The 15900-nt window shown below is 35.2% G+C and overlaps 5 protein-coding genes across 9 annotated transcripts in view; 4 read left to right on the top strand and 1 right to left on the bottom strand.

Moving 5' to 3' along the window:
* Positions 1-508: 508 nt before the first annotated feature.
* LOC104816391 (protein CIA1) lies at positions 509-3984 on the top strand. 2 transcript variants are annotated; one of them, XM_010545189.1, is made up of 10 exons: positions 509-795; positions 1311-1457; positions 1867-2085; positions 2177-2241; positions 2355-2420; positions 2525-2596; positions 2792-2854; positions 3006-3075; positions 3327-3410; positions 3647-3984. In XM_010545189.1, exons 1-10 carry the CDS (start codon positions 598-600, stop codon positions 3719-3721), a joined length of 1059 nt encoding a protein of 352 aa, XP_010543491.1. In that variant the 5' UTR covers positions 509-597; the 3' UTR covers positions 3722-3984. The 2 variants fall into 2 exon arrangements, with proteins under 2 accessions (XP_010543491.1, XP_010543492.1); XM_010545190.1 differs by having other exon boundaries at positions 510-795; positions 3650-3984.
* Positions 3985-4176: 192 nt separating this feature from the next.
* On the top strand, positions 4177-5296 carry LOC104816390 (40S ribosomal protein S28-1). Of its 3 annotated transcripts, none has more exons than XM_019202837.1 (3): positions 4252-4283; positions 4522-4566; positions 4865-5296. In XM_019202837.1, exon 3 carries the CDS (start codon positions 4866-4868, stop codon positions 5058-5060), a length of 195 nt encoding a protein of 64 aa, XP_019058382.1. In that variant the 5' UTR covers positions 4252-4283; positions 4522-4566; position 4865; the 3' UTR covers positions 5061-5296. The 3 variants fall into 3 exon arrangements, 2 of the variants coding, with proteins under 2 accessions (XP_019058382.1, XP_019058383.1); XM_019202838.1 differs by having other exon boundaries at positions 4261-4283; positions 4512-4566; XR_772287.1 differs by lacking the exon at positions 4522-4566 and having other exon boundaries at positions 4177-4283.
* Positions 5297-6194: 898 nt separating this feature from the next.
* LOC104816389 (germin-like protein subfamily 3 member 2) lies at positions 6195-7095 on the top strand. The gene has a single exon (XM_010545188.1). The coding sequence runs from the start codon at positions 6256-6258 to the stop codon at positions 6919-6921; it is 666 nt and encodes a 221-aa protein (XP_010543490.1). The 5' UTR covers positions 6195-6255; the 3' UTR covers positions 6922-7095.
* Positions 7096-9544: 2449 nt separating this feature from the next.
* Positions 9545-11191, top strand: LOC104816388 (protein TERMINAL FLOWER 1). Its single transcript, XM_010545187.2, has 4 exons — positions 9545-9833; positions 10030-10091; positions 10644-10684; positions 10802-11191. The coding sequence occupies exons 1-4, from the start codon at positions 9567-9569 to the stop codon at positions 11029-11031; spliced, it is 600 nt and encodes a 199-aa protein (XP_010543489.1). The 5' UTR covers positions 9545-9566; the 3' UTR covers positions 11032-11191.
* A 3784-nt stretch (positions 11192-14975) lies between these two features.
* LOC104816387 (protein BCCIP homolog) overlaps positions 14976-15900 on the bottom strand; it is a 2904-nt gene continuing 1979 nt past the window's right edge. For both annotated transcript variants that reach the window (XM_019202835.1, XM_010545185.2), the window contains exons 6-9: positions 15815-15880; positions 15635-15724; positions 15486-15542; positions 14976-15374 (exon numbers count right to left, since the gene is read on the bottom strand). In XM_019202835.1, coding sequence (XP_019058380.1) covers positions 15273-15374; positions 15486-15542; positions 15635-15724; positions 15815-15880 — 315 coding nt within the window. In that variant the 3' untranslated portion in view covers positions 14976-15272. The remainder of the gene's footprint in view (positions 15375-15485; positions 15543-15634; positions 15725-15814; positions 15881-15900) is intronic.

Genomic DNA, 15900 nt, shown 5'->3' with positions numbered 1-15900 from the left:
TTGACAAGGTTTGCAGGTTTTGAGCTCTGGATTGCAGAACAAGAAAACTCCATGGAAGAAGAAGAAGAAGAAGAAGAAGAAGAAGAAGAAGAAGAAGAAGAAGAAGAAGAAGAAGAAGAAGAAGAAGAAGAATCGTGTTGTTTTGTTTTGTTTTTTAATGTTTCAAGAATCGTTTTTGTTTTGTCTTTTTTTTTTTTTTGTTAAAGTTGTTTTGTCTTCTTTCTCTTGAGTCCATGTATGTTTCATGTGTCTTGGAATTATATTGTTCTAAAGGATGGGTTCTTGCATTGCATATATATCAATTTTCTCTATTTTCTGTGAAAATGTTAAATGAAAATCTAAATAAATTCACATTGTCTAACAATATTGTACATTATATAAAAAAAATCGCCATATTTGATTCTGTTAACCGGATTGAACCGGATGATACCGTTTAATCTGGTAGGACCGGGTCTTAGGTTTTGGTATTCTCTAAAGCAAGGTCTGAATATCATCTCTCTCTCTCTCTCTCTCTCTCTCTCTCTCTCTCTCTCTCGTGTTGTCTGGTCTGAATCGTCAAAGAGAGATCAGCGATAGGAGAAATAGGGTTTCTACGAGATGGATTTGATGGAAAAGAATTTGGAGTTAGTGGAGGTCCAGAAACTTGAAGGTCACTCCGATCGGGTTTGGAACCTCGCTTGGAGCCCCGTCTCCGTTTCCGGCGACGGAGTGTCACCGGTTCTTGCTTCCTGCAGTGGCGACAAGACCGTACGAATCTGGGAACAGAGCTCCATGACTCGCTCATGGACGTGCAAGGTCCTTTTCTCTTTCGTTCTTCCTGAGTTTTGATTTGGGTCCGTTGAAATTTTATTTCTTTGTTTCGTCTCTCTATCGGGATTGATGGGTTTTGTTTCGATTGTCTTAAAGCCTTCAACTTTAGCTCGAATTTTGTGGTGAGCGGATGAAATTAGTTTCCTTGAAGAGGTTTATGTTGAGATTCTTGTGTTAGGTCTCGTGGCATTTGTCGGAAAATTTCGATCCATCTTGTTGTGGTTTATGAAGCTGTTTTTTCCTTCTTGTAATTGTTTGTGCTACTAATTCAGCTCAAGCTTGATCTAGTTTTGTTTCTCTGATTTACGACTTTCGCTTTAAGAGGTTTATGTTTGATTTTGCTGGCTGTGATTTCCCAAGCTGTTTTCTGATTTTCCATTGATCAATGATTAGTCTGCTTAACTAAACGGAAGGATACCGAATTAGAGTTTGAAATGAATTGGAAGTTGTTTGAAGCACTTCCTATGGAATTTTGTAATTGAGTCTTATGATTTGTTCAGGCAGTTTTGGAAGACACACACAATAGGACTGTGAGGTCGTGTGCTTGGTCGCCCTCCGGGAAGCTATTGGCGACCGCAAGTTTTGATGGCACAACTGCCATTTGGGAGAACTTTGGATCCGAGTTCGAGTGTGTCTCCACTTTGGAGGTATTAGCTGTTCCATCTCTGTCTTGTCTCTCTCTCTCTCTATGTTTCATGTATCCTTTTGTTTGGTCTTTCAAACGAAAGCACTCTTTTTGGTGGAATATTATTGTGAAATTCTTAGTTGATGTGTTCAAAATTTAGCAAAGAGTTTCCTTAAATCTTCGGAGAAGAAGGATCATACATTGACGCGTTCTGAACATTGAGGGTTCAATGGACATGTTTCCGTTTCTTCGCAAACTTCTCACTCAGACAGAATAACAGAAGCTTTCCCATGAAGTCTTTGAACTCCCGTATCACTGTTCACTATGAGCATCAGAGCATGGGGTCATTGTGGTCTTTTATGTATTTGCTTGTGCTCTGTATGGCGTAATTTCTTGACAATGAACCTTTCTTCTGGAAATCTCGTATGTAGGGACATGAAAATGAAGTTAAAAGTGTATCATGGAATGCATCTGGTTCGCTGCTTGCAACGTGTAGCCGAGACAAGTCTATTTGGATTTGGGAATTACTGCCAGGGAATGAATTCGATTGTGTTGCGGTGTTAAATGGGCACACACAAGATGTTAAAATGGTTCAGTGGCATCCCACCATGGATATTTTGTTTTCTTGCGGTTATGATAATACAGTCAAGGTAAGGAGAAGAATTCCTGTTAAGTATGGTGATGCCGGCAGTGTTTGTGTTCGCAGATACCTTAGTTTATCGTTTTCATTGCTACCGACAGGTTTGGTGGTCTGAGGATGATGATGGTGATTATCAGTGTGTTCAAACCTTAGGTGAACCTAACAAGTAAATCCTCTATTTTGCTTATGATTCAATCTCTCCCTTCCGATTTTGTCCCGCTGCACTGTTATTCTTTTCTGATACTAGATTAATATGGTGCCTCTTTTTTCTTCGTGCAGTGGCCATTCTTCTACGGTATGGGCGATCTCCTTTAATGCTGCAGGGGACAAGATGGTCACTTGTAGGTTGGTTAATCTTTCTCATCATTTGCATCTTACAAGGTATCTAAAGTACATCAGGTCTCTCTATTTTACCATTCTGACAACATTAGACTTGTCTGAATATGCAGTGATGATCTGACCTTGAAGATATGGGGGACAGATATATCTAGGATTCAGTCTGGTGAAGGCTATGTACCTTGGTGAGGATATCGTGGCTTCAAAAATATTAGTCTTTCGCTTTTATGAGGATGTCTAATGTTTTGCCTTTTTAACAGATTTATGTATGCCTAGCAGCATATTAATTACGATATATTTTTGTCAGTTTGACATAATATGCTTGTTGGGAATGTTCCTACTTGTAGCTAATCGGATATTTACGTGTACGAGTTTTGCAGGACTCATATATGCACACTCTCCGGCTATCATGATCGGACCGTATTTTCAGTTCATTGGTCAAGGTGCTGATATCGTTTTGACTTTCTTGTTTGTTCTCCTCTAAAAGACCTTTCTCTCGGGCACACCTCTATTGTCTGATCCAAAAAGAATCTATTGTTTTCTTGATTCTGTCAAGTTTTTGATAGCCAATTTGTTGTTCAATTCCTTTGACAGGGATGATATTATTGCGAGTGGAGCTGGTGATGACGCTATACGGTTGTTTGCGGACAGTAAAGATGACTCTGTAAGCTCTTCTGAAGTTTGGTTCCTCGATGTTACATCTTACGCAGATACAGAAATCCCCGTTATTTATATCATTTCTCACCTTCACAACACAATTCAATTCAAGAGACCGAAAACATCTCGTGGATTCTATTTTTTTCTCAGATATTTAACTTTTAACTGCGGCCATAGGTTTTTCTATTAGACAACACATAGTATCATTCACTTTAGCTATACCACTCGCGCTGAAGTGAACGTTGTCTTTGTCATCAGGTTGATGGACCTTCTTACAATCTTTTGTTGAAAAAGGAGAAAGCACACAAAATGGATGTGAACTCGGTCCGTTGGGCTCCTGGGGTAAGGCTCTTTCTTCTTGACAAGTTCAAGTTCACAAGTACTAGAACTCGGTATCTGGTTGTATACTACACAATATGCTCACCATAGAATCGATTATGACGCGGGTTTTACTGAAAATCATCTCATGCCTGTGTATATACACTCGGGTCGCTGCTATAATCTTAGTTTCCAGCGATTTTGAACCTGCTTCTAGTATACTTACACATGAGACTGATCTGTAATAAAAAAACCCGAAGCAGGAAAATCGGCTGCTTGCTTCTGCCAGCGACGACGGGACTGTGAAGATTTGGCAGCTCACATCAAAACATTGAATGGCTCAGCGGAAGATTGCCCGACATGATCTTGTGATTTGCCATTTTGGGGTTTCTTCTTTCTTCTTGTCTCTTTGGTGTCTGCATAATGTTGTTGATGGATAATGTTAAAGACAGAAACAGAGTTAGAATAGTTTCTTGTTCATACAGTTTCATTTCGTTTTTGTTTTTTTTTTTTTAATATAAGGAGTGAAAAAACTGAATACAATGTATCATATACTAAAAGCTTATCATGGTTTATATCATGCTCCTTTGTGCTTTTATATGTGTGTGTATATATATATATATATATATTTCTGCTAATCTCCTCTTTTTCTAGTTCTTTCTTTTATTACTCTCTAAAGACTTCTGAATCAGAGAGAAGGAAACAAATATATTGAACCGGTTCGGTTCATTAAACCGGTTTACAAACCGGATAGAGACCAGATTCCGGGTTTAGACCGACGACAAAGCAAAACGCCCTTATAAATACCCACGAAATTAGGGTTTTTTGTTTTTGTGTTCTCTACAGCCGCTAAGTTCTTTCCATCGCAGAGCCGCCGCCCTTCGTCTTCGTTAACAGGTTTTTGTTCTTCATCCTCTTCTACTATCTTTGTCTTCGTGTGGCAAGAGACTGTGAGTGTTCTGTCCCTGATTTGATCTGTTTGGCCTCTGACTCTTGTGTAATACCCACTTTAGATTTGTCGATCGATTCTCTGTGTATCGCCTCCGAATTCTGTAATTAGGATTTGTCGCTGTTTTGTAGATGCCCGAACCCTAGATTTGTCCTTCGTACGCTGAGACAAAGCAGTATATTGTAGGTATCGCAATGGCATGTGAAGATTTCGAGGTTTTTCTTGTTCCCGGTAGGCAGAAACATAAGTTATCTGGGGAATCAGATTCCAAGGGATAGAGATTGAAGTTCTTGAAGCTTGTTGGTTTTCGAAATTCGGAATTTGGGTTTAGGGTTTTGTTCTGTCCTCTCTGTTCTTCAATCTCGTTAATTTGACTGCAATATGCAGAGCATGTGCTCTCATGGAGTAGTAATATCTTTGCTATTGTTATGTTATGCCTTGGCTCTTACATTACATGTACTGCCATGTCTTGCTTTCTGTAAATTGTGTTTGTATTCTGTGTCTGATCGTACTTTTGCTCGTAAATCAGAATGGACAGTCAGATTAAGCACGCAGTGGTGGTGAAGGTGATGGGAAGGACCGGGTCTCGAGGTCAGGTCACTCAGGTCAGAGTGAAGTTCACCGACTCTGATCGTTACATTATGAGGAATGTCAAAGGACCCGTTAGAGAGGGCGATGTCCTCACTCTTCTGGAGTCCGAAAGAGAGGCCAGGAGACTTCGGTGATGTGCCCTCTCACTTGGTTTCGTCTCACCAGCAAGTAAAAGTTGATGGATCGTTTTTATTTATTTTGTTTCGAGACTTGATTAGTGATTGTGATTGCGATTTTGTTGTTTGTTCAAGACGATTTTGCTTGAAAGTTCTGGTCCTGAATTCTAGTCTCCATCTTCTAAATCGCTAAAACCTCAAAGGCATGTTGAACTATTGGATGCATTATACTATTAATGATCGTTTCTGCTTTGTGATTCGGATTCGAGGCTGAGTTTTGAGATGAATAATGAACTCTGAAGTATATTCATCAAATGAGGTATAAGGCTTTGTGATTGAGTGGCTTCTTGAATTAGATTTGGTGAATCATAGCTTTAACCATATCTAACATTGAACCCTTTGTTGCGCCCTTTTCATGGAACACGTATAGCTGTATACATATGTATATATATGTATATGCGCATATATGTGCTTGGAGTACATGCATGCGCACAATGACGTAATGATGTGTTGTGCTCATAATGAAAGAGCATTTGTTTGCCTTCTTACACAAGCAAAGGCCTCATCGATTCCTTTGTTGTGACCAGCATTCACATTTCACGTACCTTGCCCATAATCATTTTGTAGTCACTTTTATCTTTATATATATATATAATATACATATATACATGAATTTGAAACCTTAATCATGTCCTTAGACTCTTAAAATTCTCTATAATTACGCATTTGGAAAAAGTTCATATGATCACGCATATGCCGTCCATGCTATGATGGCATGCGCACAAACTCGCTTGATGTATGGCCTTTGTTTCAGCCAAGAAGACAGGCTTTGGACCACATTCAATGTGCCCTTTTTGTTTTTTTGTCCCAAAATTTCACATCTTAGATTAGGAGCCAACCAGAACCAAATCGGACTGCGAAATTTAATGAAAACCATATCAAATTCCGTGAATAATCATATACCATCGTTTCAATTTGCATGTTATTATAAGGGTACAATTGTAATGAAGTATGTTTAGTGTTCTAATCCAGTGTTTTTCAAATGTAATTCTATATAAAACAAAAGATCAAATACCAATCAATAAACCGGCTTAACCGTGACCAAGCCCTATATATACACACACACACACATACACATAAACCATAGAAATCCAATTCTCTCATGCACGTATCAAGGGAAAGTTCATAAGAAGCTACAACTCAAAAAAAAAAAATGGAAGGAAACTTTCTACTTCTACTTGTGATTCTCTCCTTCCATGTCTACTTGACAACATCTTCAGACCCCGACCCGATCCAAGACTTCTGCATACCGAAACCGATCTCATCTCATCATCATCGCCACTTCTCCACTTCACCGCCATGCAAGAACTCTTCCGAAGTAACCACCGAAGATTTCATATTCTCCGGCTTAAAATCCGCCGGAAAATTCAGCCAGACCGGCTTCGCTACCATACCCGTAAGCCCACTCAACTTCCCCGGCCTCAACACCTTAGGCATGTCCTTTGTGCGTGCAGATTTCAAGGTGGGAGCTATCAATCCACCGCATTTTCACCCACGTGCCACTGAAATATCCCACGTGGTGAAAGGGCGTGTTTACTCGGGCTTCGTCGATTCGGACAACCGGGTTTACGCCAGAGTCGTGGAGGAAGGAGAGATTATGGTGTTCCCAAAAGGGTTGGTCCATTTTCAGATGAACGTCGGAGATTTTCCGGCCACGGTTTTTGCTAGCCTTAATAGCCAAAGTCCCGGAGTTCAGAAGATTCCGGCTGCAGTTTTCGGGTCAGGAATCGATGAAGAGTTATTGGTGAAGGCCTTTGGGTTGAGTCCTAAGCAGATTGGTACCATGAAGAAAAGATTCGAACCCGAGAAGGGCAAATGAAATTTCATTTTTTTTATATGCGTATTCAAACTATAATATATATATATATATATGGTGGTTAATGATCGTTGCTCTATATTATAATCCCTAGTATTGTTTTTATGATCTTATGGTGGTCTGTTTGGTTTCATGTTCGAGTTTGTCCTGTTGTTTATTGTGGATTCAATTATATAAGTTCATATGTTTTTAAATTTATGGTCTTTTAATAGAATTGTTCGTTCTCCCGAAAAAATGCGACAATGAAATTAGAAGCATATACTCTGTCTCAAATTTTGGTCTGGACATACAAGACATACAAGACCTAATTAAATATTCAGATGGATTAGATATATTTTTACACTCCTATAATAAATAAATATTTTTCAATAAAAACTCAAACTGAATAAATTCAAAATAAATTAAAATTTTATATAAGATTAAATAGATATAATTTTTTTCGTTATAAAGATAAATAAAAATATAAATATATACTCCGTATAGCATGTATACAGTGTCACATTTCACACTTTTTGTGGCCCATCTCACCCTATTTATTTATTTTCCACGAAATTTAAGTCATGCAGTGAATTACATTTTTCACATTCCAAGATTCAACACACAATAATTATATCTATATAACTCTATATATTTTCGTTTCTACAAAAATTTTACTTTTTCTAGGGCGGAAAATACGGGGTTTGTGCCACGAGTGACGAGTCCCAATCGTTGGTCCAAAACATTACAATGAAAATGGCTTTGCTTATTACGCTCTTGTACGAAATATAGTACAATTTTTTGGTAAAAGAAATATAGTACAGTTGAATTATAATTTTATTATTTCATATTGGATTTTTATATTCATAAGCTTTGTGCCATTTACAAAACGACAACAAATCACTTCTTTACCACAGTGAACTGACCCTTGAGCATTAACTTATCCATAATTGTAGAAAAAGAATCCAACTGCAAATGTCACTAGAAAATTGCAATATTACAAAATCTTTAATTAAAAATATTAATAGCAAAATGCAGCCTTTCTAGTTTTTATTTATTTTTTGTTAAAATAAAGCATTTTTTGAGTGTTACCCTTTTCAAAAATTGAAATTTTTTTTGAGAGTAATTTGGTTTGCAAAAAATAATAGATAAAATTTTAAATTAAATTCTATTCGAATATAATGCGGTCCGTTGTGTATTCCAAATCAAAATAATTATTTCCAAGTGTTCTATTTTTTTAGAATAATAAAATTGATTTAATGACTATTTTTTTAAATTTCCATTCAATTATTGTAAAAAAAACAAATATATTTTATGAAAAACATTTTTATTTAATGAAAATAAGTTACAAAAATTCAATTTAACAAGATAACATATGAATTATGATCGGGCACGAGACTGGAAATCGGGACAATACTTATATGTATCTGCTTTTGTCCAAGGCGAGCAATATTATGTAAAAATAATAATAAAATGGTTTGCATTAGAAAACTATTAAAACTTTACAAAGCTACTCGTCACCCCTTCGTGTACTCGAGTAGATAAAATTCTGTCTATATATATATATAAAGGTAAATAAATTCAGGATAATCTTTTTACTTATAATATTCACGTACGTACATAGTCATATATGTGTATCTATTCATGCACTGGAGTTTTTCTTTGTTTTATTATTTAACATTTTTTTTCCAAAATTCTGTACCATACATACATTAGATGCGAAAAGCAAGTGGAACGCTTCCTCGCCGGTTTGCGAACGGCATTATATATATATATATATATATATAATGCCAATAAATGAAGTGACCAGTTGCATTTATGTTCCAAGGACCCACATATCTACGAGTGCATTACGCTGTTCGCTTTGGAATCTATTTATGAAGATATTATTTATTATTTACACCATCATATAATAAAAAAACGACTTGATCTTGTACCAATGGTTCGACAGCTTAAACCGGTAAACCATAATACGTTAAAAATACCTTGAAAAAAATTCTTATCAATTTAATGGGTGTATATTTATGTATGTATATGCATATAACGTAAAACCTCAATAAATTAAATATATTTCAACAAAATGATAAAATATAATTGAATTTAGAATTTTTAAAACGACATTCCCATATCTTATGAAATTCAGGGTTTTTTTGTTGCTTGATTTCTATGTTGTTAATTAATTAACATTTTAATATTATGTGGTGGATTGCAATAATCACTAATCTTAATGCAAAAGTGATGTGGAATAATATGTGGAGATGCTCAACTCGTGAGTACAACAAAAAAAGGACAATTATATATGGGGGGGGGGATGGTATCAAAACAAACCCTTCAACAAATTTAATAGACACATATACATGTATATATATATATATATATATCCCACATATGCATGCATGCATGCATGCATGTATTCTCAGCCTATATATGAGTCCAAAAATGCATAACCCATCTTTTTCGACCATACATGAGATGATTATTAAACATTGACTATCACATCCATCTCTTTTTTTCACTCTAAACAAAGAATAATAATTAGTTATTTTTATTTTTACAAAAAGCGAAGGAGTGGGGGACATTTTCCTTGTAACATATCAGCAGCGAGAGACGTCCAAATGGAAAGGTGTATGTGAGGATAAGCCCTATAAATACATGCCCTTGGCCTCCATGTTATGTGTCTCAAACATCACACAATCTCTCTCTCTCTCTCTCTCTCTAGATTGAAGATGGAGAACATGGGGGGGAGTCGGGCGATAGAGCCACTGATAGTGGGGAGAGTGATAGGAGATGTTCTCGATTTCTTCACACCGTCGATAAAGATGACTGTGAGTTACAGCAAGAAGCAGGTCTGCAATGGCCACGAGCTCCTCCCTTCCTCTCTCTCCTCCGCCCCTAGGGTTCATATCCATGGAGCTGATCTCAGATCCTTCTTCACTCTGGTATATACATACATACATACATACGTGCACTTTTATGTATACAGATATAATATTAATGTGTCATATATATGTATCATTATAACATTATAAAGTTTCCATTAATTGCTTTTGCTTTATATATTGGTGAAATATATAGTTTTTTTTTAAATATATATTTAGTTTGTATTTTGATATATAAATTAATAAATCACAACAGGTGATGGTAGACCCAGATGTTCCAGGTCCTAGTGATCCCTATCTGAGGGAGCACCTGCATTGGTACGTCCTGTTTCAGTGCTCTTTGGTCCAAATGATTTGCATTTTCACCCCCAAACCCTAATTCTTCACATAATTTTATAATCTCATTTTTCACACACATATATATATATACATATATACATAATATTCACCTGTCTACCGAAATTATATACGGACGCTTCGTGTATATATGTATGAGACCTACATTATCAAGATTTTGTAAACTACAGATATAAAATGTACGAGGTGATGTTTAAACATAAATGGCACCTCCTTAAATTATTTCATACCAACCGTCCAAAATTATTCGTGGACACTAAGATTCGGGCATATGTTCCACTCTATATATAGCAATATCATCTTTTGTCCTCTGACTAATTAACTCGCTTAGCCATTTTATACATTGGGAATATATATATATATATATATATACATATATATATATATACATCCCATATAATAATAATAAAAAAACATTGGTGTATATGTGAGCATATCTATAATATTTATCCATACATCCAAATATATACGTATGAGATTATAGAAACTTATTAATTACTCTTCCCCCAACAGGATCGTCACTAACATCCCCGGCACAACAGATGCTACATTTGGTAAGACTCATTTCTTGGCCATATATATACACACACATGACACATATATGTATGTGCGTGTGTATACATATATACATACAAAATTAAATTTAATCAAATGTGTGTGTGTGTATATAGGGAAAGAGGTGGTGAGCTATGAAGTGCCTCGACCAAGCATAGGGATACACAGGTATGTGTTCGTGCTGTTCAAGCAGAGACAGAGGCATGTCGTAACCAGCACTACTAACTCCGTGCCCTCGAGGGATCACTTCAACACCCGTAGATTTGTGGCCGAACATGATCTCGGCCTCCCTGTCGCGGCCGTCTACTTCAATGCTCAGCGCGAAACCGCCGCTAGGAGACGCTAACTGTCTGAAAATATCGACGGAATTATCCATATATGAGAGTCGTTAATCGATGTTATCTAATTATCAAGCAACTATTCGAATAAAGATTGACAAACGATCGATTAATGTAATCCGGTTCTTGATTCTAGAGACGAAAAATTAACGTGCAGGAAATGTGGGACGACGTTGTGTAATCATAAAACTTGATCAATTTGCTTCAATCCTATGATTAAATTAGTTATACTGAAACGTTATACGATCACATAAACCTGTTCTTATATGAGATGCCGCTGTTTCAGTGTGTGTGTGTGTGAAAGAATAATTCGATTTTTTTTATAACAAGAAAAGATTGCTCAACATGATGTCAACTTGTCGAAGTGTTTTCCAATTTCAAATTTCCCATTTCAAATTTTATATATTAATAAGTTGTGGTGGAGTCCCAATCTTCGTAACAACTTGTGAAAAAACGGTCCATCATGGGTCAAGAAGACACTTATTTATGTTCTTAAGATTAGGGGTCATATTATTAGGGTTTTGTGTTTGCGTGTGAGACATATATAATCATTTTTTTAAAAAAAAAAGCATAAATACAAAAACTTCATCTTGTTAATATTATTCGTCGTAGACGAAAGAACAATTCCGATACTGTATAATCGGTTTAATTTGGTTTGGCTTGAATAGATTTTGATCCGGATTATTTTAGTCCGGATTTTTTAGTGAAGGGTTTGTTTTTTTTTTTCCCCTTTTTCTTCGATTATATTTAAGAACAAGTTCTTTTTTCAATTTATAACAATATTCCAATATTTCTAATGAATTTTTCTCTACTCTCAATAGAATTAGTCCGAATTTTTTTTTTCTTTTCTCTTAAAACGGAATAGATGGTTTCAAAGAGTTCTTCTGCGTTCAACAACGTTAGAATTATAAAATCACCACAAAAAATGGAAGATTATTTTTTCTAAGAGTAGAGGTTTCTTTTTTGTGACAATAACAAATGGTTATTGGGTAATTAGTAATTAAGAGGAGTTACATGTTACTCTCGTTCTTGTTTTAACCCCAAAATAAAATAAACTCCCAGAAGCCATTTTGGGATTTTTGAAATATTGTTTTTAAAACGTCATGATGAAGGAAAGCTATGAGAGGCACACGTGTCGTTAAACAATTGGTTATTGTCTGCTGCGTTTTCGCGTGAGATGTCGATCTTATCTTCATCTGTGACTGTGAGTGATACCCAACTTGCACATTAGCAATAAATAAAATAAATTCAGTTGATTTTAAACTGTTTCTTTCGGTAGAAATTCACTTGGACAATAAAAACCCATGAATATGTGTTTTTACCATCACATAAATATCTTTTTTGTTGTTGCTAGTATTATCCTCAACATGCGTGTGGTAAAAAACACGAGGACTCACTGTGGTAGAAAAAAAAGAAGATAAGATATTGTTACCCTATGAAGGAGGGTAGGGGTGTTAGGTAATATCAATGGTTCAATACTAAATCAAGGGCATGCAAAGACTTTAGGATTTGCCTGAAAAAGACACTGAACTAAAAAAATGTAGAGTTTTAGGGTTTTCAGGGGGAAGAAGACGAAGGCATACAGAGATCTGCATTGTGTTTAGCCAATTATGGATATTTTTCATAGGCAAATCTTTTTCCAATATGTATACATATATATATACTTACATATATATATATACTGATACTTATTGCAGACATATTTTCTTGCCCCCTACTTATTACTATCACAGGACGACACCTGTTCTGCCAACTTGTAACATTTTTCAGAGTTGGCATGCATATATATATATATATATAATATGTATATATACATATATAAGCACATGGAAAATAGCAAAGTGCGTTGTGTATTTTTTTTTTTTTTTTTTTTTGTAAGATGCGTATATCGGAGAAGATTTAATTTAAATATTCGTCAAGATATTGTAACAGCAGCAACAGAGGCACTAGCTAGTTTTTGCCTTCTACTTGTCTTAGCATTCTTACGTGTCTGTATATATATATATATATATATATGTATACACACGTAAGGGTAATAAGATATATGAACTCATTGAAAAATAAATACATAACCTCTATGATTAGCTACTAATCTTATTTTCATGCAAGAATGAATTGTGTATGTAAAAAAAAAATTGTATATAATTTTGTTGAAACCAAATTAATCAAACATAAGTCAAATATAAAAATAATTGAAAGCATGAAAATATTTTTTTAAAATACAAATGTTTTTAATATATAACAATTTAGGTGGATAATAATCCTTTTGTAAATTCGTCCACACATTTGGTTAGTCTAAAGCTGCACAACTTTATTCGTTTCTAACCATCTATCTATCTATCTGGTTTTGTATGTATGCGTGTGTCCGTGTTATCACATCATTCAAATCAAGATGTGTATGGATGGGGAAATTTCAAAATAATTATGAAATAATTAATTAATATTCAATTTGTGTGCATTGATGAAATCGAAAAGCATATGATAAACCGACAGTATATAGTCTTAGCCAACATGCATTGAATTAGTCTGTACATGTAATAACCGTACGTTTAAAAGACCGACCAGTTATATAATAGTCACAACCCTTTGGACCATATATATATATATATATATCCACTGTCATTCGTCTTTCACGTAGAGGATTGTTTTTTTGAAAAGGCTCCAAAGCGAATGTCTGTCTCTTCAAGTTCATTAATTACATCTTGTTATTGTTATTATATTACTTTTTTTTTATTAATTATGACCTGAGATTTTATTATTATTTTTCGCTTTGTCATGTATATGTATGAGCTGTCTAATTTTGATTGGGTGATATATGCATATCACGAGTCAATGCATGCAAATGCAAGGTCATTTTAAGATTGTACACGGGCATGCGGAAGTTGTGTTGTATAAGATTATGCATATGTTGGACACTAATTACATATATTCAGGGGCATATATATATATTTGGATACATTGAGAAATTTATTTAATATATGTCGTGTATTAATGTAATGTACTAATTGGAAAATTATGCAGAAGAAAAGAGAAGAGCAACCCCATCTTATTATTGTTATTATTATTTTTAATAAGTAGGAGATTCATTATGTCTTTAATCCACTTAATCCTTCTTAAATATAAATTCAGCATTTAGTCACGCAATTAATTGTATCTCTTTTCTCCACTAATGGAATCGAACCTATAATTTTGAAGTGATTTTGTCATATGTTAGATCATCCGATTATTATTATTATTATTATTAAAAAACATGAAAGCAAGTGTTGATGCTTTTGTACCCAAAGAAAAGCTGCTTCTATGGTGCGTTGTATATAATGTGTTTTTTTTGTCTTTTTCTTTTTTGATATTTGATTCAACGGCCAATAGAAACTCCTAGAGACTTAGAGAGAAGTCCAATGTCCTCTTTGTTTGTCCGAACAGAGAGATGAGAAGCATCTTACTTCTCTGACCATTGGTTTCTGAATTATTTGACTTCCACTTGACCCCATGTAGCGGTTGCAGTTGCGAGTGACGACGTTTTCAGAACGTTTGATAGCGATTATGAATGATAAGTACTGACTGGTTGATAAATTGCTGTTGGCAACGATTGCGAGTAGATGCGGTTAGAAGTGAATGGTCGTTGCGGTTGTGGTTGCGTTTTGATATAAATTATAAAAAAATATTATTTTAAAATAATTTTTTATAATAATTTTAATTAAATTTTTAGTATCATTTGATAAAAATTCTTTACTAAATTTATAATAATTAAATAATAAATTTAAAAAGTTTTGAATATTGACATTTTTGTCATCTAATATGCTAAATAACTTAGCTATATAATACTACCCATATATATATATATATTGAGTTTTTTTTTTGTATAACAGATAAATAGGTTGAAATCTAGAAAATGAAATGTTGTAATCTTTTCTGTGGACGGACCAAGTCACTTGAAAGCCCATGAAGCATACGATGGACCAAAGCCTTAGTTTTCCCACCAACGGGGAACAGTCCACACAAAAAATGTGTGTGTGTGTGTATATATTAGATTTTCTTCAACCTCTACTCGGACAGAAAAAAAAAACACATCTGAGATTTGTCTTTGTGCTGCAGAGTTTAAATGAGATTATAAGTTTTCCTAACATGAAAATTCTCTCATTCTTTCTCACACAGTTCTGCAAACAGATCAAACGCCTGGGAATTCGCATCGAGAATTTGGTGGAATCGATAGCCATCGACCAGTTTCATCTAATCTTTAGCCGCTGAACGTTTACGGTTCATCGTCGACGAAAGACTTCAACTTTCGTCTGAACTCCGGGATCTTGTCTGCCTCCACCGCCATCAACAAACCCGTCAACTTGTAATTTCTCAGCTGCAAGAATCATCGTTGAAACAGCAGAAACGGAAAAACCCGGTTTGATTTTGTGTTCCGATGGATCGAAGAAATCGAAAGAATCCTAAGAATACCAGAGAGATTACTTGCCTCTTGAGAAGTAACAAGCTGGGTGCGCAATGGAAACGTGAAGGACCACGAGCTTAGCTGAGATGGATTTATTCAAACGTGTTAAGAAGAAACAGCAAGGGAAAAAAAAAGGATCATAGAGGCAGTTGTTGCAGTGAGAAGATCGGTACCTCGAGAAAGATTTCGTCTTCTGGCTTAAGGAATATTGTTTCCTCGTCTTCTTCACCTCGAGCCCTTTTCCTCTTATCGCCATTTTTCAACTACAACCAGAATCAGCATATCGCATTCTGTTAATACAAGTGAGCAGATTCAAGAAATGGAAAATTGTCTCGAGAAAACAAAAACTATACCTTGTAAAATTTGGTCAATATAAGATATGACTTGAGGCAGAAGGATTTCCGGAGCTCTTCCGCTGGCTTCAAACGGAACAAGCAAG

This window comes from Tarenaya hassleriana, unplaced genomic scaffold, assembly GCF_000463585.1.
Source record: "Tarenaya hassleriana unplaced genomic scaffold, ASM46358v1 Cleome25, whole genome shotgun sequence".
Classification (NCBI taxonomy): domain Eukaryota; kingdom Viridiplantae; phylum Streptophyta; class Magnoliopsida; order Brassicales; family Cleomaceae; genus Tarenaya; species Tarenaya hassleriana.
The sequence above is the reverse complement of the archived record's forward strand: the minus strand, read 5'-3'. Positions and strand labels throughout refer to the sequence as shown.

Bases quoted from the DNA above. Each gene is read 5' to 3' on its own strand.
- LOC104816391 (XM_010545189.1), top strand. From the start codon at position 598: ATGGATTTGATGGAAAAGAATTTGGAGTTAGTGGAGGTCCAGAAACTT. The intron at 3,076-3,326 runs GTAAGCTCTTCT...CTTTGTCATCAG, and splicing joins CGGACAGTAAAGATGACTCT to GTTGATGGACCTTCTTACAA. The intron at 3,411-3,646 runs GTAAGGCTCTTT...AAAAACCCGAAG, and splicing joins CGGTCCGTTGGGCTCCTGGG to CAGGAAAATCGGCTGCTTGC.
- LOC104816390 (XM_019202837.1), top strand. From the start codon at position 4,866: ATGGACAGTCAGATTAAGCACGCAGTGGTGGTGAAGGTGATGGGAAGG.
- LOC104816389 (XM_010545188.1), top strand. From the start codon at position 6,256: ATGGAAGGAAACTTTCTACTTCTACTTGTGATTCTCTCCTTCCATGTC.
- LOC104816388 (XM_010545187.2), top strand. From the start codon at position 9,567: ATGTGTCTCAAACATCACACAATCTCTCTCTCTCTCTCTCTCTCTAGA. The intron at 10,092-10,643 runs GTACGTCCTGTT...TTCCCCCAACAG, and splicing joins CTGAGGGAGCACCTGCATTG to GATCGTCACTAACATCCCCG. The intron at 10,685-10,801 runs GTAAGACTCATT...GTGTGTATATAG, and splicing joins CACAACAGATGCTACATTTG to GGAAAGAGGTGGTGAGCTAT.